Raw genomic sequence first — 22,659 nt, forward strand, 5'->3', positions numbered from 1 at the left:
TCCCAGTTACTCAGGAGGCTGAGACAGGAGAATCACTTAAACCCAGCGGGTGGAGATTGCAGTGAGCCGAGACTGTGCCACTGCACTCAAGTCTGGGCAACAGAGCGAGACTCTTGTCTCAAAAAAAAAAAGTGGAAATCAGTATTTCCAAGGAATATCTGCACTCCCATGTTTCTGGCAGCACTGTTCACAATAGCCAAGGTGTGGAATCAACCTAAGTGTCCATCTGCAGATGAATGGATAAAGAAAATGTACATCTACACAATGGAATTCTATTTGGCCATAAAAAAGAATAAGAACCTGTTATTTCCAACAACATGGATGAAACTGGAGGTCATTATGTTTGTGAAGCCAGGCACAGAAAGACAAACTTCACATGTTCTCACTCATTTGTGTGAGCTAAAAATGAAAACAACTGAACGCATGGAGATATATAGTAGAAGGATGATTACCAGCTGAGGATGGTAGTGGGGAAGTAAGGGGACTAAGTATAAAAAGTAGTTAGAAAAAAATGAGTAAAACCTGGTATTGGATAGCACAACAGGATGACTGTAGTCAATAATAATTTAATTATATATTTTTAAATAAAAAATATAATTGGATTGCCTGTAACACAAAGGATAAATGCTTGAGGGGATGGATGTTCCATATACCATGATGTGATTATTATGCATTGCATGCCTTTATCAGAGTGTCTCATGTACTTCCCAAATTTATGCAGTACCTACTGCATACCCAGGAAAATTAAAAATTTTTCAAATTTTTTAAACTAAATTATTCAAAGAAGATTACAAAAAGTCTGATAGTCTCTGGGCAATTTGTGTTAATACAAAAAAAATTAAAACCAGGAAAGAACACCCTGAGAGATCAGGAGATAACATACTCTTCATAGAGATATGAAGCATTTCTTTGTTTTCTGTGCTTTCTTAGAAGCAAACCTGATTAGGTACAGAAGAAGCCTATATATGTCCTTATTACAGTGTTGAGTAAAATGTCAGTTTCCATCTATCACATTTATTGTTCCTGATTTGAATACCCTCTTCTCTTGGATACTTAATTTTTATTCTGTGAAAAGAAATGGAAGAGAGGATCTGAGTTTAAGTTATTCATAATCATCTCAATATAAAATAATATTGCCTGCTTACAAAATCTTTCAAGTTTATTTTGGAAGCCTAAATTTTTAAATATTTTTTGTTGATTAATTCTTAAGTTTGGCTTGGCTCTTTTATTACCTGAGACACTCTTAAGTGTATAACTTTGAAAGCATAACATTGGGTTAAAATGAACATCAAGGTAGCATCAAAGGAGGAAATGTATAAATGTGCAGTCTCAGTAGTGTTTTTACGTATGTGTGTGTTAGTGGGGGTAGTCATTTCTACCCATTCTGACCAGGTAATTAAGTGTGGTTGGTGCCAGTAGATACAACCAGTTTCTTCTACCCCACTCCCACCAGCTGCCCTAATAAAGTCACTTTTCAGTTGCCTGTTGTCCAAACCTGAAAAACAATCCCAATCCTAGGGTGTATAGTATTATTAACTATAGTCACCATATTGTGCATTAGATTTCCTGAACTTTTTTCCCCCATATCTACATATCAACTTCTGAAGAACAGGAATGAGTAACTTTTTTTTTAACGTAGGTTGAAAGACATACGTAGCCAATATTCTACCATTAATGAATACATACATATTCCATATATTAAAATGTTAACAATCCATAGGAATATCAATATTCTTTCATCTTTTCCTGTAATGAGATACAAAGTAGTACTGTTTATATAAGTGGAATATGAAGATACGTATTCTCATGAAAATCTCTTATAAAAAGTGATTTGTTCACCTGAGTGCCCAAGTTTTATGGTTAGATAATTTAATTATCAGATTAATGTTTAGATAAAAATTATTGAAAAATAATGTGTAAAGAGAAAAGTTGTGATGCTAACGAGTGTTCACTGCTATGTACTTGAGTTGGTTCTTGAACAGGGGTTGGGATCTAAATGTTAGCAAATACAGTGAGATTTTTCATAGTTAAAGTGAAAAAAAACTTGAAAATCTTTCAAATACATATTAATCTCAGTAAGCCCAACAACCAGTTTTTACCCCAGCATTGAAATAAATTATTTGGTTGAATTAGGTAAATTGGTTGGCATGCTTTATAAAGAGGAATAATTACCTTTAAACATTAGAACCTTAGCTGGCACAGCAATTCATTAACCATTGGAACTGAGATAAACTGTGAAAACTACCAACTCAGACACCATTTCATGCTCACTGCAAAGTATATGTTCATTGAATGGAATGGAAAACAAAATGCCTGCAGTATGTAAATTTGTACTCTTTTCTTCCTGTGTCCTTCCTACCATGGTGCTGTCTCCTTTGACCTTTCATCACAACCAGATCTTATTTAAATATTGTACAATTTGAACTGAAAAAAAAAATGGAGCATCTTCTCTTCACATGAAACGTTATCTGCTTCTTCCAGGAATTGAAGAAGATGTAAATATTTAAGAATATTAAAACCCCAAGAAAAGATGTTCATTAGCAATAAGATAATATCTCCCAAGTAAAAGTGAGAAGCCTTTTACAATTACCTTGATTTCCAGATTGCATCTTCTCTGTGTAGCAGTAGTCTTTGACCATTTGGTTGTATTATAAGTTGATGTGGTTATGATTGTTTGAAAGTTGTTTGTAACTAAAATAAAAATAAAATCTGTAAATGAATGGTTTTAATTAATTAGACTAAATTCGAGACTGCTTTTACAATAATGTGACTCTTACTTCCGTTCTGCTCTGTTTCTTGAATGAGAAAAAAATAGATTTATAACAAGTACTCCTTGAACATCCTTGGGAGTTTGTCGTGGATGTAACTTTTATCCACTACATGATGTCCCAAGAAAAATATTTTAAGGATACCTACTTTGTACCATAGAATACTTATAGGAGCAGCCTCAGAATTGTTAGTTTATTATAACCCTTTTTAAAAATGTAAAATGAAATTAATGTGTTTGTCCTTTAATAAGCAGAAGTCAGGAAAATGTAACTGGCTGGCATTAAACTGCCTATTTTTACCTAATTTATCTCCTCACTAAATCTATATTCTGTTCTGATGAAGGATTCTCACATTTATGTCAGTCTACAAAGTTGAACATAAAGTGATTATAAAGATAAGACCAAATGGTACATATTGTCATTAATCTACATCATTCCTTCCATCAGCAGTATGTTTTTCAAAGTATGGTCTTCTGACCAGCATCAGAAGCGTCACCTGGAAACTTGATAGAAATGTAAATTTTCACCTGGAAACTTGTTAGAAATGTAAATTTTGAGGCACCTAGACATTCTGAATCAGAATCTTTGGAAGTGGGGCCCAGCAATCTGTATTTTAACAAGGCTTCTAGAAGATTCTGATGCACACTAAAGTTTGAGAAACACTGCTCTAACTACATCTCACCTTGATAACTTAACAAAGTTATTATTAATAATAGTCATTAGCTGGTATTTCAAAGATAGTCTTTGTTATTTATTTAAGATTATTTAATCAGCAGAGGGCACTGCAGTAATTGTTAAGGAGGAAATTTTATTAAATCTACCTAATCAGGTTACAAGCACGTGAGTACTAATATATAAATTTGTCTGCTCTGTTAATAAAATCATGTCTATAAAAATAAGTGAAAGCACTATACTAAGTGATTTTTCACAGAGTCACTATGCACGTAAAGTATTTCTGCACATTTAGATATATCTATTATATGTTCTTTACGGGTTTTTTTAAGACAGAGTCTCACTCTGTTGCCCAGACTGGAGTGCAATGGCGCGATTTCGGCTCACTGCAGCCTCTGCCTCCCGGGTTCAAGCGATTCTCCTACCTCAGGCTCTTGAGTAGCTGGAACTACAGGCGCATGCCACCACGCCTGGCTAATTTTTGTATTTTTAGTAGAGACAGTGTTTCACCATGTTGGCCAGGCTGGTCTCAAACTCCTGACCTCAAGTGATCCGCCCACCTCGGCTTCCCAAGGTGCTGGAATTACAGGCATGAGCCACCATGCCCAACCATATGTTCTGTACATTTTTAAACATCATTGTCTGTTAGCAATATCTTTTTTAAGGTCATTTTTCCTATGAAGTTAAAATATGAACAATTTCATCAACAAGATACCTGAATTACTGAATCATTGTTTTTGACACTGTTTTTACAGCTTAGCAGTCTTTGAAGCGTCTTTCTGACTTTAATGTTGTCCTCAAAGTACCAAGAAAAAAAAAGGAAAAGATCACAATTATGTGATTTTTCACAGAAGTTTGCAACTTTCATATTGGAAAAATATTTAGACGTCAAAGATAAATATTTTGTTTAAAAAGAATAGCTAAGTCCAATTAAACCTTTATATTTTAGACCGACTAGTTCAGAAATACTGATACCTGAAGTAAGACTATAAATTTCTATCATCTTTCAAGGAATAAAAGAATCTGGTAACCAAGTTAATAATGTATAAGAGGGAAACAGAACTTTAAGCTAGTTAAGGAAAAAATGGTTTCAAGCTTTTAATGGCATCTTTTTGCCATTGATAATGAACAGTCTGTTAATAATGAATACTTGTGTTATCTATTCATTAACAGATACAGATAACCTTTATTTGTCTATATTGTACTAGCATATGTGATTGAAAGTGATAAAGCTACATTCTTCAAACCATTCTTCTGTTCAGATTTTCTAATAAACAGGTATCTTTCTCTTGTTATATTTGTAATTAAGTTTTATTCTCTTATTCTTTGTTTTCTAGTTGCATCTCCCCATTTATAGTTTACAGGTCTTTGTACTCAGCTCTTGCTCTCTTGTCCATCTTCCAGTCCCCATCTCATTCAGCTGCCTGCTCCCTAGTTTAGATCCCTAATTTCAGTATTCTACTTCCTACCTGGCATTTGCCAATGCTCTTGCATCTGGGTTCTTGCTCTCCATTCTCTTTTTCCTAGTCTTTGGTTCTCTACTACTCTTTGCAGGTAGTTTCTGGATTTTTGTATTATTTCTGTTCTCTAACTGATATGTGCAGAACTGCAAGGATGTAAGAAGAATTGGAAAGTAGAAGCATAGAAAGAGCTAACATGTATTGAATACCTATTCTATGCTAAGTGATTTATCATTTAGTTCTCAGAGCCCTCTTATAAGATGTAGGTATGTTTTATTATTACCTCCATTATATTCATAAGTACTCTGGAAACTTAGGTTAAATATTTTCTTCTAATTCACATAGCAAAACTACATAGTAAAGCCAAGTTTCACATCTAGATTGGTTTATTTATTCCTTCACTTCTTTATTCAACAAATATTTGTGAGCACATACTATATGTTGGGCTCCGAACTAGATGCTGAAATAGATCCAGCTCCTATTGTTATTGCCCTTAACTGTGTAATGTCATTTTCTGACTTCATAGATGATGATCTTTTACTACACCAAACAGCTTAAGAGGAAGAGAAAATAAAAGGAAAATAGAAGGGTTCTAATGTTTTATGTAAAATGTTTGATACAAACGTGAGAAAGACTGTGTTTGTGCTTGATTTAAGAATACCCTATTGAAAAGAACAGTTTGTATCTAGTATAGAGAGTCTGACATTCACCTACCCCAACCAACTCACCACCATCAGCATCAATGCCTTTCAGTGGCATCACCATGATATATTTTTTCTTTTATGTTCTAAAACATATAAGGTTTGTGTCTCTATGCCCAAATTCTTTAGAAGATCTTCAGAAAGAATTAACTGTCCTGCCTGAATTATGTTTAGAGAAAGATGAAGAACTTTGTAAAGAATACAGTCAGCCCTGCAGAACCCCTAACTACTGTATTTTCGATCCTCAGTTGATTGAATCCACAGATGTTGAACCAGCAATATGGAGAGCAACTGTACCTACACTGTGATCCATCCATCTATATATTTTTATACCCTGAAAAATATTTTAGATGGCTTACCCAAATACATAAATAGAACAGAATTTTTTAAAATATAAATGTGAAGAGTAGGACAGAGAAAAATCAGATGAAACTAAAGTTGTGTTCAGTAAGCCTACTGAAAGGTATCCACAAATTTGTTCTCAAGGATAACTTGATTCACAAGCATTGTAATTTAAAAACAAACTGGTAACATAGAAAAGTATCCATTCCTAGTTATGATACTTGAGAGGAAATTTCTCCTGTAGGTCCTCCTAAAGACCACAGTGTAATACGGTGAACAATTCAGATGCTTCCTAATGTAAATAAGAGTTTGAGCCATTTTATTGATTCTGATTTCATACCACAGAAGCAAAGCCCAATAAAACAATTCTATAAAAAGTGAAATGAGGCATTCAAAGTAGATCACTCTCCAGTGGTCTGGCAAAATCCAGTGGTATGTTTTAGAGGATTTAGAAAAATTAATGAACCACATCTCTTTTAGGCAATTCTCACGTATCATTTGTCAATTGAGTTTTTCATGTGCTGGGTGACAGTGAGCTTACACGCTCTCTGAGGTTTGTTCTACTCACTACTGTAACATCAATACCTCAGATACTACCTAGTACATAGTAGATGCTTAATAAATATTTGTTATTTAAATGGATAAATGTTGTGCTTTGAAGTATCAATTTTAAGTGAAATACTCTCTTTCAGCTATCTGTTGATATTTCCCTTCATGTCCCTGAATAAAGTGTGCTACTATACTTTGGGATATATCATCTTTATGTGAAGCCCCGAATTCATGAAATGTCAACCATTGCTTATATAACTTTTTCAAGCAAGTAATGAAATAAATATTAACACTATCCAAGAAGTTCCTTTAATATTGTTATCAGTGACATCCCCTTGCTTGATGTTTAGGGCTCTGATTTTAACATCCTTGAGAAGGTGTTAACCTCCATAAAGCAATTTATAACATAGAAGTAGTGTTTCGTCTTGGTAAGTCTCAAAATCATAACAGATAGATTGGCTTTGGAAAATAAGTAATAAAGATTGGATAATGACATGGATGAAGCTGGAAGCCATCATTCTCAGCAAACTAACACAACAGAAAATCAAACACTGCATGTTCTCACTCATAACTGGGAGTTGAACAATGAGAACACATGGACACAGGGAGGAAAACAACACACACTGGGGCCTGTCAGCGGGGTGGGGGGGAAGGGGAGGGAGAGTATTGGGACAAATACCTAATGCATGCAGAGCTTAAAACCTAGATGACGGGTTGACAGGTGCAGCAAACCACCATTGCACATATACCTATGTAACAAACCTGCACATTCTGCACATGTATACCGGAGCTTAAAGTAAAATTAAAAAAAAAAATTTAAATATGTAAAAAAAGATTGGATAATGCCAGCAAAGTCCTTACGTTTTTGTTAGTTTTTCTTTAAAATGTCTCCCATTGTTAAATATCCTGTTATGCTAGGATTCACTGTACCAGTAAATTGCATCAATTCTGGTAATCCTGTATTCTGTATAATTGGAAGGGATTAACTAATTTATATGCGTTCTAAACTTTATTTATAACATCAATTAGTATCTAATACATACCTGATGCATTTTAACTGCTTTTGCCCAGAGCTACAATCTTATTGAAGAGTAGCATTCTACTTTCAAAGAAATATTGAAATATAAACCTTTCTCTCTATACCTTCATAATTTACTTTTTGTTTGCCTTTCTACTTATTTACTGTAATACTTCATTTTGCAAACTTTATTTTTGTATTGCTTCCAACTATTATAACTTGCTTAATTTTTGGAAACAGAGGACTGGAAATGGATTAAGTCATGTATTTCACCCTTAAGTTTTAGCCTAAAATGTATCTTGACCATTATACAGTAAAATATATACCTATTTTGATTGACCCTTCAAAAATGAAATTTTCCTGTCTTTAGGAAAATTTAGGAAACTTTAGGAAAATGAAATTTTCCTTTCATTAGTGTATTCTAGGTTTAACTGTACTTATCTTAAGAATGCCGTATCCTCCGGGCATGGTGGCTTATGCCTGTAATCCCAGTACTTTGGGAGGATGAGGTGGGCAGATCACCCTGAGGTCAGGAGTTCGAGACCAGCTTGGCCAACATGGTGAAACCCCATCTCTACTAAAAGTACAAAATTAGCCAGGCATGGTGGTGCGCACCTGTAATCACAGCTATTCGGAAGGCTGAGGTAGGAGAAACACTTGAACCCGGGAGACGGAGTTTGCAGTAAGCCAAGATCGTGCCACTGCACTCCAGGCAAAAAGAGCAAAACTTTGTCCCAAAAAAAAAAAAAAAGGGTGCCCTATCCTAAAACTCCTAGTATATAGGTAAACCCCTTCACATCATTAATTTTTTATTTAAAAAAGACAGTTGGGCAAGATGGCCGAATAGGAACAGCTCCCGTCTGCAACGCCCAGCAAGATCAACGCAGTAGGCAGGTGATTTCTGCATTTTCAACTAGGTACACGGCTCATATTGTTGGGACTGGTTAGACAGTGGGTGCAGCCCATGGAGGGTGAGTTGAAGCAGGGTGGGGCGTTGCCTCACACAGGAAGCACTAGGGATCAGGGAAGTCCCTCCCCTTGCCAAGGGAAGCCATGAGGAACTGTGCATTCCGGCCCAGATACTATGCTTTTCCCACAGTCTTTGCAAACCGCAGACCAGGAGATTCCCTCGGGTGCCTACACCACCAGGACCCTGGGTTTGAAGCACAAAACTGGGAGGCCATTTGGGCAGACACCAAGCTAGCTGCAAGAGTTTTTTTTCATACCCCAGTGGCGCCTGGAATGCCAGTGAGACAAACTGTTAACTCCCCTGGAAAGGGGGCTGAAGCCAGGGAGCAAATTGGTCTAACTCAGCAGATCCCACCCACACAGAACCCAGCAAGCTAAGATCCACTGGTGTGAAATTCTCATTGCCAGCACAGCAGTCTGAAGTCGACCTGGGGCACTCCAGCTTGGTGTGGGGAGGGGGCGTCCACCATTACTGACGCTTGAGTGGGCAGTTTTCCCCTCACAGCATAAACAAAGCAGCTGGAAGTTCGGACTGGACAGAGCCCACCACAGCGTGGCAAAGCTGCTGTAGCCAGACTGCCTCTCTAGATTCCTTCTCTCTGGGCAGGACATCTCTGAAAGACAGGAGCCCCAGGCAGGGGCTTATAGATAAAACTCCCATCTCCCTGGGACAGAGCACCTGTGGGAAGGGGCGGATGTGGGCGCAGCTTCAACAGACTTAAACTTAGTTCCTTCCTGCCAGCTCCTAAGAGAGCAGCAGATCTCCCAGCACAGGGCTCGAGCTCTGCTAAGGGACAGACTGCATCCTCAAGTGGGTCCCTGACCCCCATGCCTCCTGACTAGGAAACACCTCCCAGCAGGGGTTGACAGACATGTCATACAGGAGAGCTCTGGCTGGCATCAGGTGAATGCCGCTCTGGGACGAAGCTTCCAGAGGAAGGAATTGGCAGCAATCTTTGCGTTCTGCAGCCTTTGCTAGTGATACCCAGGAAAACAGGGTCTAGAGTGGACCTCCAGCAAACTCCAGCAGACCTGCAGCAGAGAGGCCTGACTGTTAGAAGGAAAACTAACGAACAGAGAGGAATAGCATCAACATCAACAAAAAGGATTTCCACACAGAAACCCCATCCAAAGGTCACCAACATCAAAGAGCAAAGGTAGATAAATCCACAAAGATGACCAAAAAACAGCACAAGAAGGCTGAAAATTCCAAAAACCAGAACACATCTTCTCTTCCAAAGGATCACAACTCCTCGCCAGCAAGGGATCAAAACTGGAGGGAGAATGAGTTTGACAAATTGACAGAAGTAGGCTTCAGAAGTTGGGTAATAAAAAACTCCTCCGAGCTAAAAGAGCATGTTCTAACCCAATGAAAGGAAGCTAAGAACCTTGAAAAAAGGTTAGAGGAATTGGTAACTAGAATAACCAGTTTAGAGAAGAACATAAATGACCTGATGTAGCTGAGAAACACAACACGAAAACTTCATGAAGCATACACAAGTATCAATAGCTGAATCAATCAAGCCGAAGAAAGAATTTCAGAGATTGAAGATCAAATTAATGAAATAAAGCATGAAGACAAGATTAAAGAAAAAAGAATGAAAAGGAATGAACAGAGCCTCCAAGAAATATGGGACTGTGTGAAAAGACCAAACCTACTTCTGATTGCTGTACTTGAAAGTGACAGGGAGAACAGAACCAAGTTGGAAAACACTCTTCAGGATATTATCCAAGAGAACGTCCCCAACGTAGCAAGACAGGCCAGCATTCAAATTCAGGAAATACAAAGAACACCACAAAGATACTCTTTGAGGAGAGCAACCCCAAGACACATAATCATCAGGTTCACCAACGTTGGAATGAAGGAATAAATGGTAAGGGCAGCCAGAGAGAAAGGTCAGGTTACCCACAAGGAAGCCCATCAAACTAATGGCAGATCTCTCGGCAGAAACCCAACAAGCCAGAAGAGAGTGGGTGGCCAATATTCAACATTCTTAAAGAAAAGAATTTTCAACTCAGAATTTCATATCTGGCCAAACTAAGCTTCATAAACAAAGGAGAAGTAAAATCCTTTACAGACAAGCAAATGCTGAGACAATTTATCACCACCAGGCCTGCCTTACAAGAGCTCCTGAAGGAAGCACTGAATATTGGAAGGAACAACTGGTACCAGCTACTGCAAAAACATACCTAATTGTAAAGACTATCGACACTGTGAAGAAACTGCATCAACTAAGGGGCAAAATAACCAGCTAGCATCATGATGATAGGATCAAATTCACACATAACAATGTTAACCTTAAATGTAAATGGGCTAAATGCCCCCAATTAAAAGACAGACTGGCAAATTGGATAAAGAATCAAGACCCATTGATGTGCTGTATTCAGGAGACTGATCTCACGTGCAAAGACACACATAGGCTCAAAATAAAGGGATGGAGGAATATTTAGCAAGCAAATGGAAAGCAAAAAAAAGCAGGGGTTGCAATCCTAGTCTCTGATAAAACAGACTTTAAACCAACAAAGATCAAAAAAGACAAAGAAGGGCATTACATAATGGTAAAGGGATCAACGCAACAAGAAGAGCTAACCTAAATATATATGCACCCAATACAGGAGCACCCAGATTCATAAATCAAGTTCTTAGAGACCTGCAAAGAGACTTAGACTCCCACACAATAATAGTGGGAGACTTTAACACCCCACTGTCAATGTTAGACAGATCAACGAGACAGAAAATTAACAAGGATATTTAGGACTTACACTCAGCTCTGGACCAAGCAGACCTAATAGACATCTACAGAGCTCTCCACCCCAAATCAACAGAATGTACATTCTTCTGAGCACCACATCACACGTATTCTAAAATTGAGAACATAATTGGAAGTAAAACATTCCTCAGCAAATGCAAAAGAACTGAAATCATAACAGTCTCTCAGACCACAGTGCAATCAAATTAGAACTCAGGATTAAGAAAATCACCCAAAACCGCACAATTATATGGAAACTGAAAAACCTGCTCCTGAATAACTACTGGGTAAATAACAAAATTAAGGCAGAAATAAATAAGTTCTTTGAAACCAATGAGAACAAAGACACAATAAACCAGAATCTCTGGGACACAGCTAAAGCATTCTTTACAGGGAAATTCATAGCACTAAATGCCCACAGGGGAAAATGGGAAAGATCTAAAATCAACACCCTAATATCACAATTAAAAGAACTAGAGAAGCAAGAGCAAACAAATTCAAAAGCTAGCAGAAGATGAGAAATAACTAAAATCAGAGTAAAACTGAAGGAGATAGAGACACAAAAAACCTTCAAAAAATCAGTGAATCCAAGAGCTGGTTTTTTGAAAAGATTAACAAAGAGATAGAACACTAGCCAGACTAATGAAGAAAAGAGTGAAGAATTAAATAGATACAATACAAAATGATAAATGGGATATCACACTGATCCCACCAAAATACAAACTACCATCAGTGAATACTATAAATACCTCTATGCAAATAAACTAGAAGATCTAGAAGAAATTGTTAAATTCCTGGACACATACACCCCCCCAAGACTAAACCAGGAAGAAGTCAAATCCCTGACTAGACCAATAACAAGTTCTGAAATTGAGGCAGTAATTAATAGCATACCAACCAAAAAAAGCCCAGAACCAGACAGATTCACAGCTGAATTCTACCAGAAGTACAAACAGGAGCTGGTACCATTCGTTCTGAAACTATTCCAAACAACAGAAAAAGAGGGAACCCTCCTTAACTTATTCTACGAGGCCAGCATCATCCTGATACCGAAACCTGAGAGAGACACAACAAAAAAAATTTCAGGCCAATATCCCCGAGGAACATGGATGCATAAATCCTCAATAAAATACTAAACCAAATCCAGCAGCACATCAAAAAGCTTATACACCACAATCAAGTCAGCTTCATCCCTGGGATGCAAGGCTGGTTCACATATGCAAATCAGTAAACATAATCCATCACATAAACTGAACCAATGACAAAAAACACATCATTATCTCAATAGATACAGAAAAGTCCTCTGATAAAATTCAGCAGTATTTCATGCTAAAAACTCTCAATAAACTAGGTATTGATGGAACGTATCTCAAAATAATAAGAGCTATTTATGACAAGCCCACAGCCAATATCATACTGAATGGGCAAAAGCTGGAAGCATTCTCTTTGAAAACTGGCACTAGACAAGGATGCCCTCTCTCACCATTCCTATTCAACATAGTATTGGAAGTTCCGGCCAGAGCAATCAGGCAAGAGAAAGAAATAAAGGGTATTCAAATAAGAAGAGAGGAAGTCAAATTGTCTGTTTGCAGATGACATGATTGTATATTTTGAAAACCCCATTGTCTCAGCCCAAAATCTCCTTAAGCTGGTAAGAAACTTCAGCAAAGTCTCAGGATACAAAATCAATGCACAAAAATCACAAGAATTCTTATACAACAATAATAGACCAACAGAGAGCCAAATCATGAGTGAACTCCCATTCACAATTGCTACAAAGAGAATAAAATGCCTAGAATACGACTAACAAGGGATGTGAAGGACCTCTTCAAGGAGAACTACAAACCACTGCTCAAGGAAATAAGAGAGGACACAAATGGAAAAACATTCCATGCTCATGGATAGGAAGAATCAATATTGTGAAAATGGCCATACTGCCCAAAGGAATTTATAGATTCAATGCTATCCCCATCAAGCTACCACTGACTTTCTTCACAGAATCAGAAAAAAACTACTTTAATATGGAACCAAAAAGAGCCCTTGTAGCCAAGACAATCCTAAGCAAAAAGAACACAGCTGGAGGCGTCACACTACCTGACTTCAAACTATACTACAAGGCTGCAGTAACCAAAACAGCATGGTACTAGTACCAAAACAGATATATAGACCAATGGAACACAACAGAGGCCTCAGAAATAACGCCACACATCTACAACCATTTCTTCTTTGGTAAACCTGATAAAAACAAGCAATGGGGAAAGAATTTTCTATTTAATAAGTGGTATTGGGAAAACTGGCTAGCCATATGCAGAAAACTGAAACTGGATCTCTTCCTTACACCTTATACAAAAATTAACTCGAGATGAATTAAAGACTTACATGTAAGACCTAAAACTATAAAAACCCTAGAAGAAAACAGGCAATACCATTCAAACATGGGCAAAGACTTCATGACTAAAACACAAAAAGCAATTGCAACAAAAGCCAAAATTGACAAATGGGATCTAATTAAACTAAAGAGCTTCTGCACAGCAAAAGAAACGATTATCAGAGTGAACAGACAACCTACAGAATGGGAGAAAATTTTTGCAATGTCTCTGTCTGACAAAGGGCTAATATACAGAATCTATAAAGAACTTAAACAAATTTACAAGAAAAAAACAACGCCATCAAAAAGTGGGCAAAGGATATGAACAGACACTTCTCAAAACGAAGACAGTTATGCAGCCAACAAACATATGTAAAAAAGCTAAGGGTCACTGGTCATTAGAAAAATGCAAGTCAAAAACCACAATGAGATACCATCTCATGCCAATTAGAATGGCGATCATTAAAATGTCAGGAAACCATAGATGCTGGATAGGGATGTGGAAAAATAGGAATGCTTTTATACTGTTGGTGGGAGTGTAAATTAATTCAACCATTGTGGAAGACAGTGTGGTGATTCCTCAAGGATCTAGACCCAGAAATACCATTTGACCCATTACTGGGTATATACCCAAAATATTATATATCGTCCTATTCTAAAGACACATGCACACATATGTTTATTGCAGCAATATTCACAATAGTGAAGACTTGGAACCAACCCAAATGTCCATCAGTTATAGACTAGATAAAGAAAATTTGGCACATATACACTATGCAGCCATAAAAAAGGATGAGTTTATGTCCTTTGCAGGGACATGGATGAAGCTGGAAACCATGATTCTCAGCAAACTAACACAGGAACAGAAAACCAAACACTAGATGTTCTCACTCATAAGTGGGATTTGAACAATGAGAACACATGGACACACAGAGGGAAACATCACACACCAGGGCCTGTCAGGGGATGGAGGGTTAGGGGAGAGATGGCATTAGGAGAAATACCTAATATAGACGGGTTGATGGGTGCAGCAAACCACCATGCCATGTGTACGCCTATGTAACAAACCTGCACGTTCTGCACATGTACCCCAGAACTGAAAGTATATTTAAAAAAAAAGTGGAGAAATCTGAAAAAAAAAAAAGACAATTAATTTACACTAAAGATTAGGAAGATGGTAAATGTAGAATTTTTCCTCTAGCCAGTACATGGGGAAACCTGACATGATGACTTCTTGAGATCCTTTTAATTCTATTATAAAAGCATAGAGCTAGGAGAGATATGGATTATCTCAGGTTTTCAGAGACTAATTATTTCAAGAGTAATAGACAAAGGAAAATACCCAGATTACTTACCCGGTGAGAAATCTACTAAGTTGTTACAGCAATCTGAGGCCTCATTTTTACAATTTAAGTTATTAGTGAGATGAGATTTCTATCAAATACTTCTGAGCTATAAGCAATATGAAAGGACTGCTAATATAAAAATTTTCTTTATTTTCTTGGTCCTCAGCTTTTATTCAGTGGTCCTTGTGAATTGAGTCTGGATGCCTCAAAAAGATAAATGTTTCAGAAACTAAAAGTATGGTTATTGAAAGCCTGGTTTATAATCATTTTTAAGTGGGTTTTACTAGTCTGACTTCATTCTTTTTTGGCTTATTTCACTCAGTCTGCTATTTAATCTTTAATTACAGGCCACAAAAGAAGTAATAGAACGGGAAGCACCAGGGATGGCCCTGGCAATGCTGATGGGATCACTTAATGTTACACCTCTGGGCATGCTCTCTAGGTAAGAAAGTCACCAACATGTTGCAAACCATTTGCTAGGTGAACTGTTTCCGTGATATTAAAAAAAATCTACACTTTAGCATTGTTGTGAATATTAAATGAGCTAGTCCACATAAAGTTCTTAGCTTATACTAATCACTTAATAAATATTACCTACTATCATTGTTAAAAAAAAAGTTAATTCCATACCACTAATCAATACACTATATTGATGAACCTAAGAAACTTTCGTCTTAACACTTAAGTTTGCCCCTTTTTTTTCCAGAGTTAAGAGCTTTAGTATTCTGTCAGCCACAATTTTCCCACTTCACTTCTTTTTGTTGTTGTTGTTGTTGTTGTTGTTGTTGTTAAGTTAAACTTTCAGAGACTGTCATATTACTACTGGTAAAAGTTATCAATTCCTAACTCAGAGAATCCAGTTTATTACTATGTAAAGTTACTGTTTTCTGTGATTGTTTATAATCATCAGTTGATATCTATTAATTGTAGGTAAATACTGATTTAATAAAACTAAACTGCCAAGTTTATTAAAATAACTTGTTCTCACAAGTTAGGAGCTTATATTCCAATTTATAAATAGCCATGTTGATGTGTTGTTGTGAAAAAAAAAAAAGCTCAATTCATATTGTTAATCTTTTAATGCTTGGCAACTGGGTATATTTAAATTATTATATTACATTAATGATATACTATTATTATATGAAATTAGTCTACCTATGCCTTTGTTGACATAGATGTTGATATCCATCCTCGATTTAATGGTAATTATTTGCTACTATTTTAGCAACTCTTAGATTTAGATCCCCTAAATGAGGATAATTACATCACTTAAGTTAAAGATAGAAGTGTCAACTTAGTCAGAAACTGTTGAAGGATTTAATGAACGTTAATTAATAGTTGATCTCAGAGCAACCTAAAAATAAATAGCAGCTGTATAGTTTCAGGGTTTCATAATTTATAGCCATTTATGTATCCTGTGTGTAATATGAATATAAAATTAAATGTGTCCATTGACTATTATGGAATATGAGTTGTAATGTTCTTTCTGTTACATAGACAAAGTTTATATCCCATCAGTGGCAGCCACTTGAAGCACAGATACAGGAGATTATGAATGGGTCATTAGTTACTATGTTCTTTTTGCTGTCACGTGTACTGTAACATTTAATTTTAGTAAAAGCAAATAAAGAATTAAAGTACCACGATAGAGACTAAAGCTAAAGTTCATGCTGGCCTTTAAGGAACTCCAGTTGATTCTTTCATAGTGTTCTTTTTTTAAACCATTACTTATATTACCTACACCAATGAGGTCAGGGGATCCCATTTTTCCTATGGAATTAAGTAGTAGTTTTCAAACATAAAAGAACTCTTTCTTGTATACAAGCAATAACATCAGGAAAGAATTAAACTTCATTCTCTTGCTAATTCTTTTGTAATAAAATTTTAATTCGGTAAACATAATAATATGCTTATTTGCCAAGTCCCATATTAAGCATTAGGGATTCTAAGGTTAGAAGGAAAAATAAGAAATGGTCCTCTCCTTAAGGATCCCACAGTTTAAATGGAGAAATTATTTTTTGCAACTGTTAAGATAATTCTTCAAATTGAATGTAGCTTTCTTGATCCAGTATAGAAATATCACTTTTTGTTATTTATAAAGGTTTTTCTGAATTAATTTTTTTCTCCCTTTTGTATCCTCATAATTACCTAGCACTGGACTGCTGAGTGAATGGAAAATTAATTAGCAGGAGCTGATTCTAATTACTTTGGAATGAGTCGTTCATCTTTATCCTGAAGGCTTTGAAAATTAATACATATAAGCAGCATGGGAGCACCTTCTGGCTTTTCTGTCTGTGCATTGCTGATTTAACCAAGAATATATTTATAAACTTTGGAACAGACATAGTAGTTTACATTAGTTACAGAAAAGGGGATATTTCCCTGAATGTTCATTTTTTGTGCTTCTCAAAGCCTTTTTAAAAATTATTATTTTTATAATAGCCATCATTAGATTGGTGCTTCCTTTCTACAGCCTTTCTATTTTGTATGCACTTTTGGCTTTGTACATGCTTCTGCTATGGAACATGTCATAGTATATTGTAATTAATTATTTGCTTGTCTGTATTACCTAGTTAGTAGAAACTTCTTAAAGACAGGAGCTTTATCTTATTCTTTTTTACATCCTCAGCCCCTAAAACAAATTCTGACACATAGTAAGTACTCAAAAAATGTATATTGTTGTGGTTACTATGGATAAATCAGTGTTTTACCATAGTTCTATAGCATGTTTTTTTCAGGTAAATTAATGCATCAAGTTGGTGCTTTACCTTCCTATTTTTATGTCTAGAGAGCAGCATTAGATAAAAACAAATGTTTAAACCATTACATCTGTTTGAAATGGTTTCCTACTATTTGGACAACTTAATATCCTCCAGATTTTTTATATAAGTAAGTTGGGAGATATTATGAAGTAATGGTTAAGAACATCATCTCTGAAGACAGATTGCTTGTGTTCTATGTTAATGTCTTTTTTGTTTTCATTTTCTTGTCTATATAATAAAGATGTTAATAGTACCAAATTTCTTGGATAAAGTGAATTAATCTATGTAAAGCACTTAGAAAACTGACTCGTAGTAACTCTTAAGTGATGACCATGGTTGTTTCGTTAGAGTTTTTGTTTTTAGAGTAGGTCTGCTGGTGAAACCTTTTCTTAGCTTTTCTTCATTAGGAAATGTCTTTATTTCCATATTACTCCTGAAGGATATTTTCACTAGATACAGAAATCTGGGTTGACTGTTCTTTTCTTTCAGCATTAAAAAAAAAAGTAAAATAAAATATGATTCCACTCTCTTTTGCTCCATGGTTCCTGAAAAGAAATGAGCAATCAATTCAAATTGCTGTTTCCTTATGTGTAATGGCAAATTTCTCTGGCTGCTTTGAAGATATTTTTTCTGCAGCTTTAGTTTCAGCAATCTGATTATGATGTATCTGGGTGTAGTTTTCTTTTAGATTATCCTTCTGGGTTCAGTGAACTTTATGATTCTGTAAATTTATGTCTTTAACCAAATTTGGGAAATTTACTTTTTTTTGCTGCGCCTATGACATGAATTTTAGATTTTTTGGTAATGTCTCACAAATCCCTGAGGCTCTGTTAATTTTTAAAATCTTTTTTACTCTGTATTAATTTTAGGTTATTTCTATGATCTATCTTCAAATTAGCTGACTTTTCCCCTCTTTCACCTTCATTCTGCCTTTGAGAATATCTAGTGGTTTTTATTTCAGATATATTTTCAGTTCTAAATTCTCCATTTGGTTTTTTTGTTAATGGTTTCCATTTCTCTACTAAGAACTTGTATTTTTACATTTATTTCAAAAGTATTCCCCTTTATGTCATGGAGAATAGTTATAATAACTGCTTAAAATTATTCTTCGGACAATTTCAATATCTGGCTTACCTTGGGGTTGACATCGGTTGATTTCTTTTCCCATGAGAACTGGTCAAATTTTCTTTGTTCTATGTTGAGAAATTTTGGATTGTATCCTGGACATTTCGAACACTGCATTGTAAGTAAATTATTTAACTCCTGTTAAAATCCTTTGGGGAATTTTAATTAGTTAGTTTTAGCAATTGATCTGATTGGGTTCAGATTGTAAATTCTGTCTCACTTTCTGTGGGTAGTGGCTCAGCCTTTGCTATATTGTTAGTGTCTGCCCAGTACATGAATGATTTAGGAGTTAGTTTGAGACTTGGGCAGTAGTATATACTAGGTTTATGTTTTAAAAGCTTTTCTTGTACTTATTTTATACTGTCCCACGTATTCACAGCTCAGGGGTGACCCTGGAACTTGGGTCAATTCACATCCAAAATTAGAGAATCCACCTTCTTTAGCTCTCTTCTTTTCAAGAATTTTCTCCTCACTCTCCAGCTTCCAGGGGACCCCATTCCCAGTTACTCTGGCCAGAAGAGGTTTCTTACAGAGTATTAACTCCCTTTGCAATTATGTAGTTGTACACAACTGACCTTTGGGACAAAGAGCAAAAGAAAAGAAAAAAGAGAGAAAGAGATTCCTCTTACCTTAGTTCTTTAGACAATATCGGCTCCTTTTTTTTGTTTCCATTAGCCAAAGAGATAGGTAGGTCTTCTCTCTGAGCTTTGGGTGCTAACACTGTCATTATGGTATTGCAGCTCCACAATTAGGCCTAGCCCCATTAAGAGCTGTTATTCAAGTTCTGACTTCAGTCCCAAATCTGCCTGCTATTATTTACATTCAGCGTCATCAGGTAATCACTGTGTACTCTGTAAACAATCGGTAGGAGAGAGAAGCTATGGTTACTTTCTTCATCTTGGCTGACACCAAAGAATAAGTGTTCAAACTTTAATATCAGATCCCTGACTTCATATTTACTAGCATTTACTAGCAGTGTTACCTTGGTACTTCACAAGGTTTAGCACATCTTGTTCCAGTGGTTAACTAAACTGCCCACAAAATAGTAGCATTTAACCTCCCTAAATTTATAATTTATTCCCTACTTGTTTTTTTTAAAAGATCAAATACTCTTTTTCCCCCTAAATTTCATTAAAAACAACAGACTAACCACTGTGGTTATACACTGAAGAATGATTTGTCATGGATTTTATTCTCAGTTTTGTCATTAATTTGATTTATGATCTCTACTTAGTTTTGTAGGGATATTACGTAGCTGATAGAAATGTTATGAGGTCCTTTAAAGATTTACTCACACATATGTGTGTGTGTGTGTGTGTGTGTGTGTGTGTATATATATATATATATAAAATAAGAAATATCTAATTCATAAAAAGAGAAATTGATGGCCAGTTTTCCATTTTAGTATGAAGAGATTTACCATTGTAATCTTCAGTGACTCATCTTTCAATTCTGTAACTGTAATAAACACACGCACTGCTTTTAGGGAGGAGATAATATTTTCCATTTGCTGCCAAAAATGGTTTTATAACTGATATTGGTTAAAAGAAAAATTTCAGGAAATAACAACACAAAACTTATTTTTTATAGAAATGAATCAAATTATTCTTAGTATTATTTAGATAATATTAAAGTAACATGAGTCATTTAAAGTAACAGTACTATCATCTTAAAGAGTTTCTGTTTTTTTAACCCACACCAAATATACTTAGCTTATAAAAGTCTGTAGGGGAGCATAAGATGGCAGAGTAGTATATATAGGAATCTGTTTCTCCACCTGGACAACCGTTTGAACTGGCAGGATCTCTCTGATAAAACTATTTTGGAACTTTGTAGTCTATTCAAAGGCTTATGGCTTACTGGAAAAGACTTGACTAGTAGATTTTGGTTAATTTGGGTCAATTTTAACCTAGTGTGCTACTAGCCAACCATTCTCCAGTGCTCCAGCTAGCAGGTACTAGGGTTTATAGGACAGCTTGTAGAAGACAGAATGGGTAATTAAGGACCTTATCTTCCGAATATTGGGGATCCAGGTTCTATTGTGGATTACTGCTTTAGGTTGTAGAAGTGCAGAGGCAAAGACAGGCTGCCATTGTTTCAACCCACACTGGCTGAAGTATCTTCAAGGGATTTATAAGGACAGTACCTACATTTTCCCCTACATTTTTCTTCTTCTCTTTTGGGACCCAGAAATTACAGGATTAGAAAATTCAAAAGCAGCTACATATATGGGGGAATTTAGAAAGTCACTATGCATGCCCAGAGGGAAAGGCAGGCTGAGAAAAAGAGAAAGGCCTTAAGTTTATACCTCAGGCTTATTTCTTACACAGAACACTTTATAACAATTAAAAAAAAAAAAAAGCAAACCCTAGGGAAGGGAGAGGAGCTGATTTCTAGAATTACCATATTATAAGATTCAAATATTCAGAGTTCAACAAAAATAAAATGACAAAGCAAAGAAAAAGTATGATCCATTCAAATGAAAACAATAAATTGACAAAAATCCATGAGGAAGATGAAATGGAGAACTTACTAGACAAAGGCTTTAAAACAACTATCTTAAAGATTCTCAAAGAACTAAAGGAAGATATTGATAATGCCAAGATAATGATGTGTGAGCAAAAGTAAATATCAATAAATATATTTTAAAAACATAAAAAAAGAATCAATCAGGCAGCTAAAATGACCTATCAGTTTAATATCATCTTTTAAGGCCATGATGGGACTGTCCATAATCAGGCTTCTCTCCACTGTATGCAGGAGGAAGTGGCCACTATTAACAGCCCTCCCTTTTTGTAGCATTAGACAGCAACAGGCCACCCTGAGATTATTTACAGAGAACAGCTATAAAAACACTTGCAAATATATTCAGTCCAGACTAGAAAATACTTTTCCCCCATGAGTGTGAAGATTCATATTGTACACTAGTAAATCTCTCTGCACATGTTCATCATGACAATGTACTCAGGAGTTCTAAGTCATGATGAGCATCCTGCAGCAGTTCCAGTGAATCATGGATGAAAAACATGTATCCTTTAAAAAAATAAAGAAGAAAAAAAAAAGAATAATGAAGAAATGAGTTGACAAGTACAATCGCTGAAAAAAAAATCATTAGAGGGATTCAAAAGCAGTTTTCAGCAGGCAGAAAAAAGAATCAGCAAACTTAGAGGCAAAACAATTGAAATTAACAAATCTGAGGAACAGAAACAAAAAAGATGGAAGAAAACTGAACAGAGCCTAAGGGACCTATGGAACAACATTAAGCAGACCAGCATACACATTATGGGGATTCAAGATGGATGAGTGAGGGAGAAAGGGGCTTACCAGAGCAAAGACTCATGAACACTAATAAGCGTGGGAAACTGTCAGGTAGGCAAACCTAAACTATAATTAACAAATTGCTAGAGGTTCAGTGCAGACAACTATGAGAGTTAAAAACTTCAGGGAAACTCAGTCGCTACAATTTTGTGAAAATTGAATGGAACCTAAGGGATCTCTGGAACAAGTCCTTCGGAACAACCAGGTTCTCACAGTAAATATTAGAGGAAAATTCCCTCATGTTTCAGCAGGGAAGAGGAAAGGGAACTATTGTGAAATACACCAGGGTACTCTGTTCTTCTTAATGAGCCCTAACCCGAGGAGAAACTACTTAACCTGAACCTACCCTGCTGGAGTATAATCAAATACTAACTTACCTAGGGGAAGGGAAATACCCAACTTCAGCTCACTCTAGCCATCTTCTCCCATGTAACAGGGGAGGAAAAATTGAGAAAAACTCGTGAAGTTCACTAAAAGGCTCACTAAAAGACTGAGACCTGGCCAGGCATGG

The 22,659-nt window shown here is 36.0% G+C and overlaps 1 protein-coding gene across 25 annotated transcripts in view; it reads left to right on the forward strand.

The window, feature by feature from the left end:
- Positions 1-22,659, forward strand: part of GPHN (gephyrin) — a 672,536-nt gene that overhangs the window by 355,954 nt on the left and 293,923 nt on the right. For all 25 annotated transcript variants that reach the window (XR_010151161.1, XR_010151162.1, XM_063793562.1 and 22 more), the window contains one exon: positions 15,291-15,385. Coding sequence is in view for 23 of the 25 variants with exons in the window: in XM_063793562.1 (XP_063649632.1) it covers positions 15,291-15,385 (95 nt within the window). In the remaining 2 variants the exon portion in view is untranslated. The remainder of the gene's footprint in view (positions 1-15,290; positions 15,386-22,659) is intronic.

This window comes from Pan troglodytes, chromosome 15, assembly GCF_028858775.2.
Source record: "Pan troglodytes isolate AG18354 chromosome 15, NHGRI_mPanTro3-v2.0_pri, whole genome shotgun sequence".
Lineage (NCBI taxonomy): Eukaryota > Metazoa > Chordata > Mammalia > Primates > Hominidae > Pan > Pan troglodytes.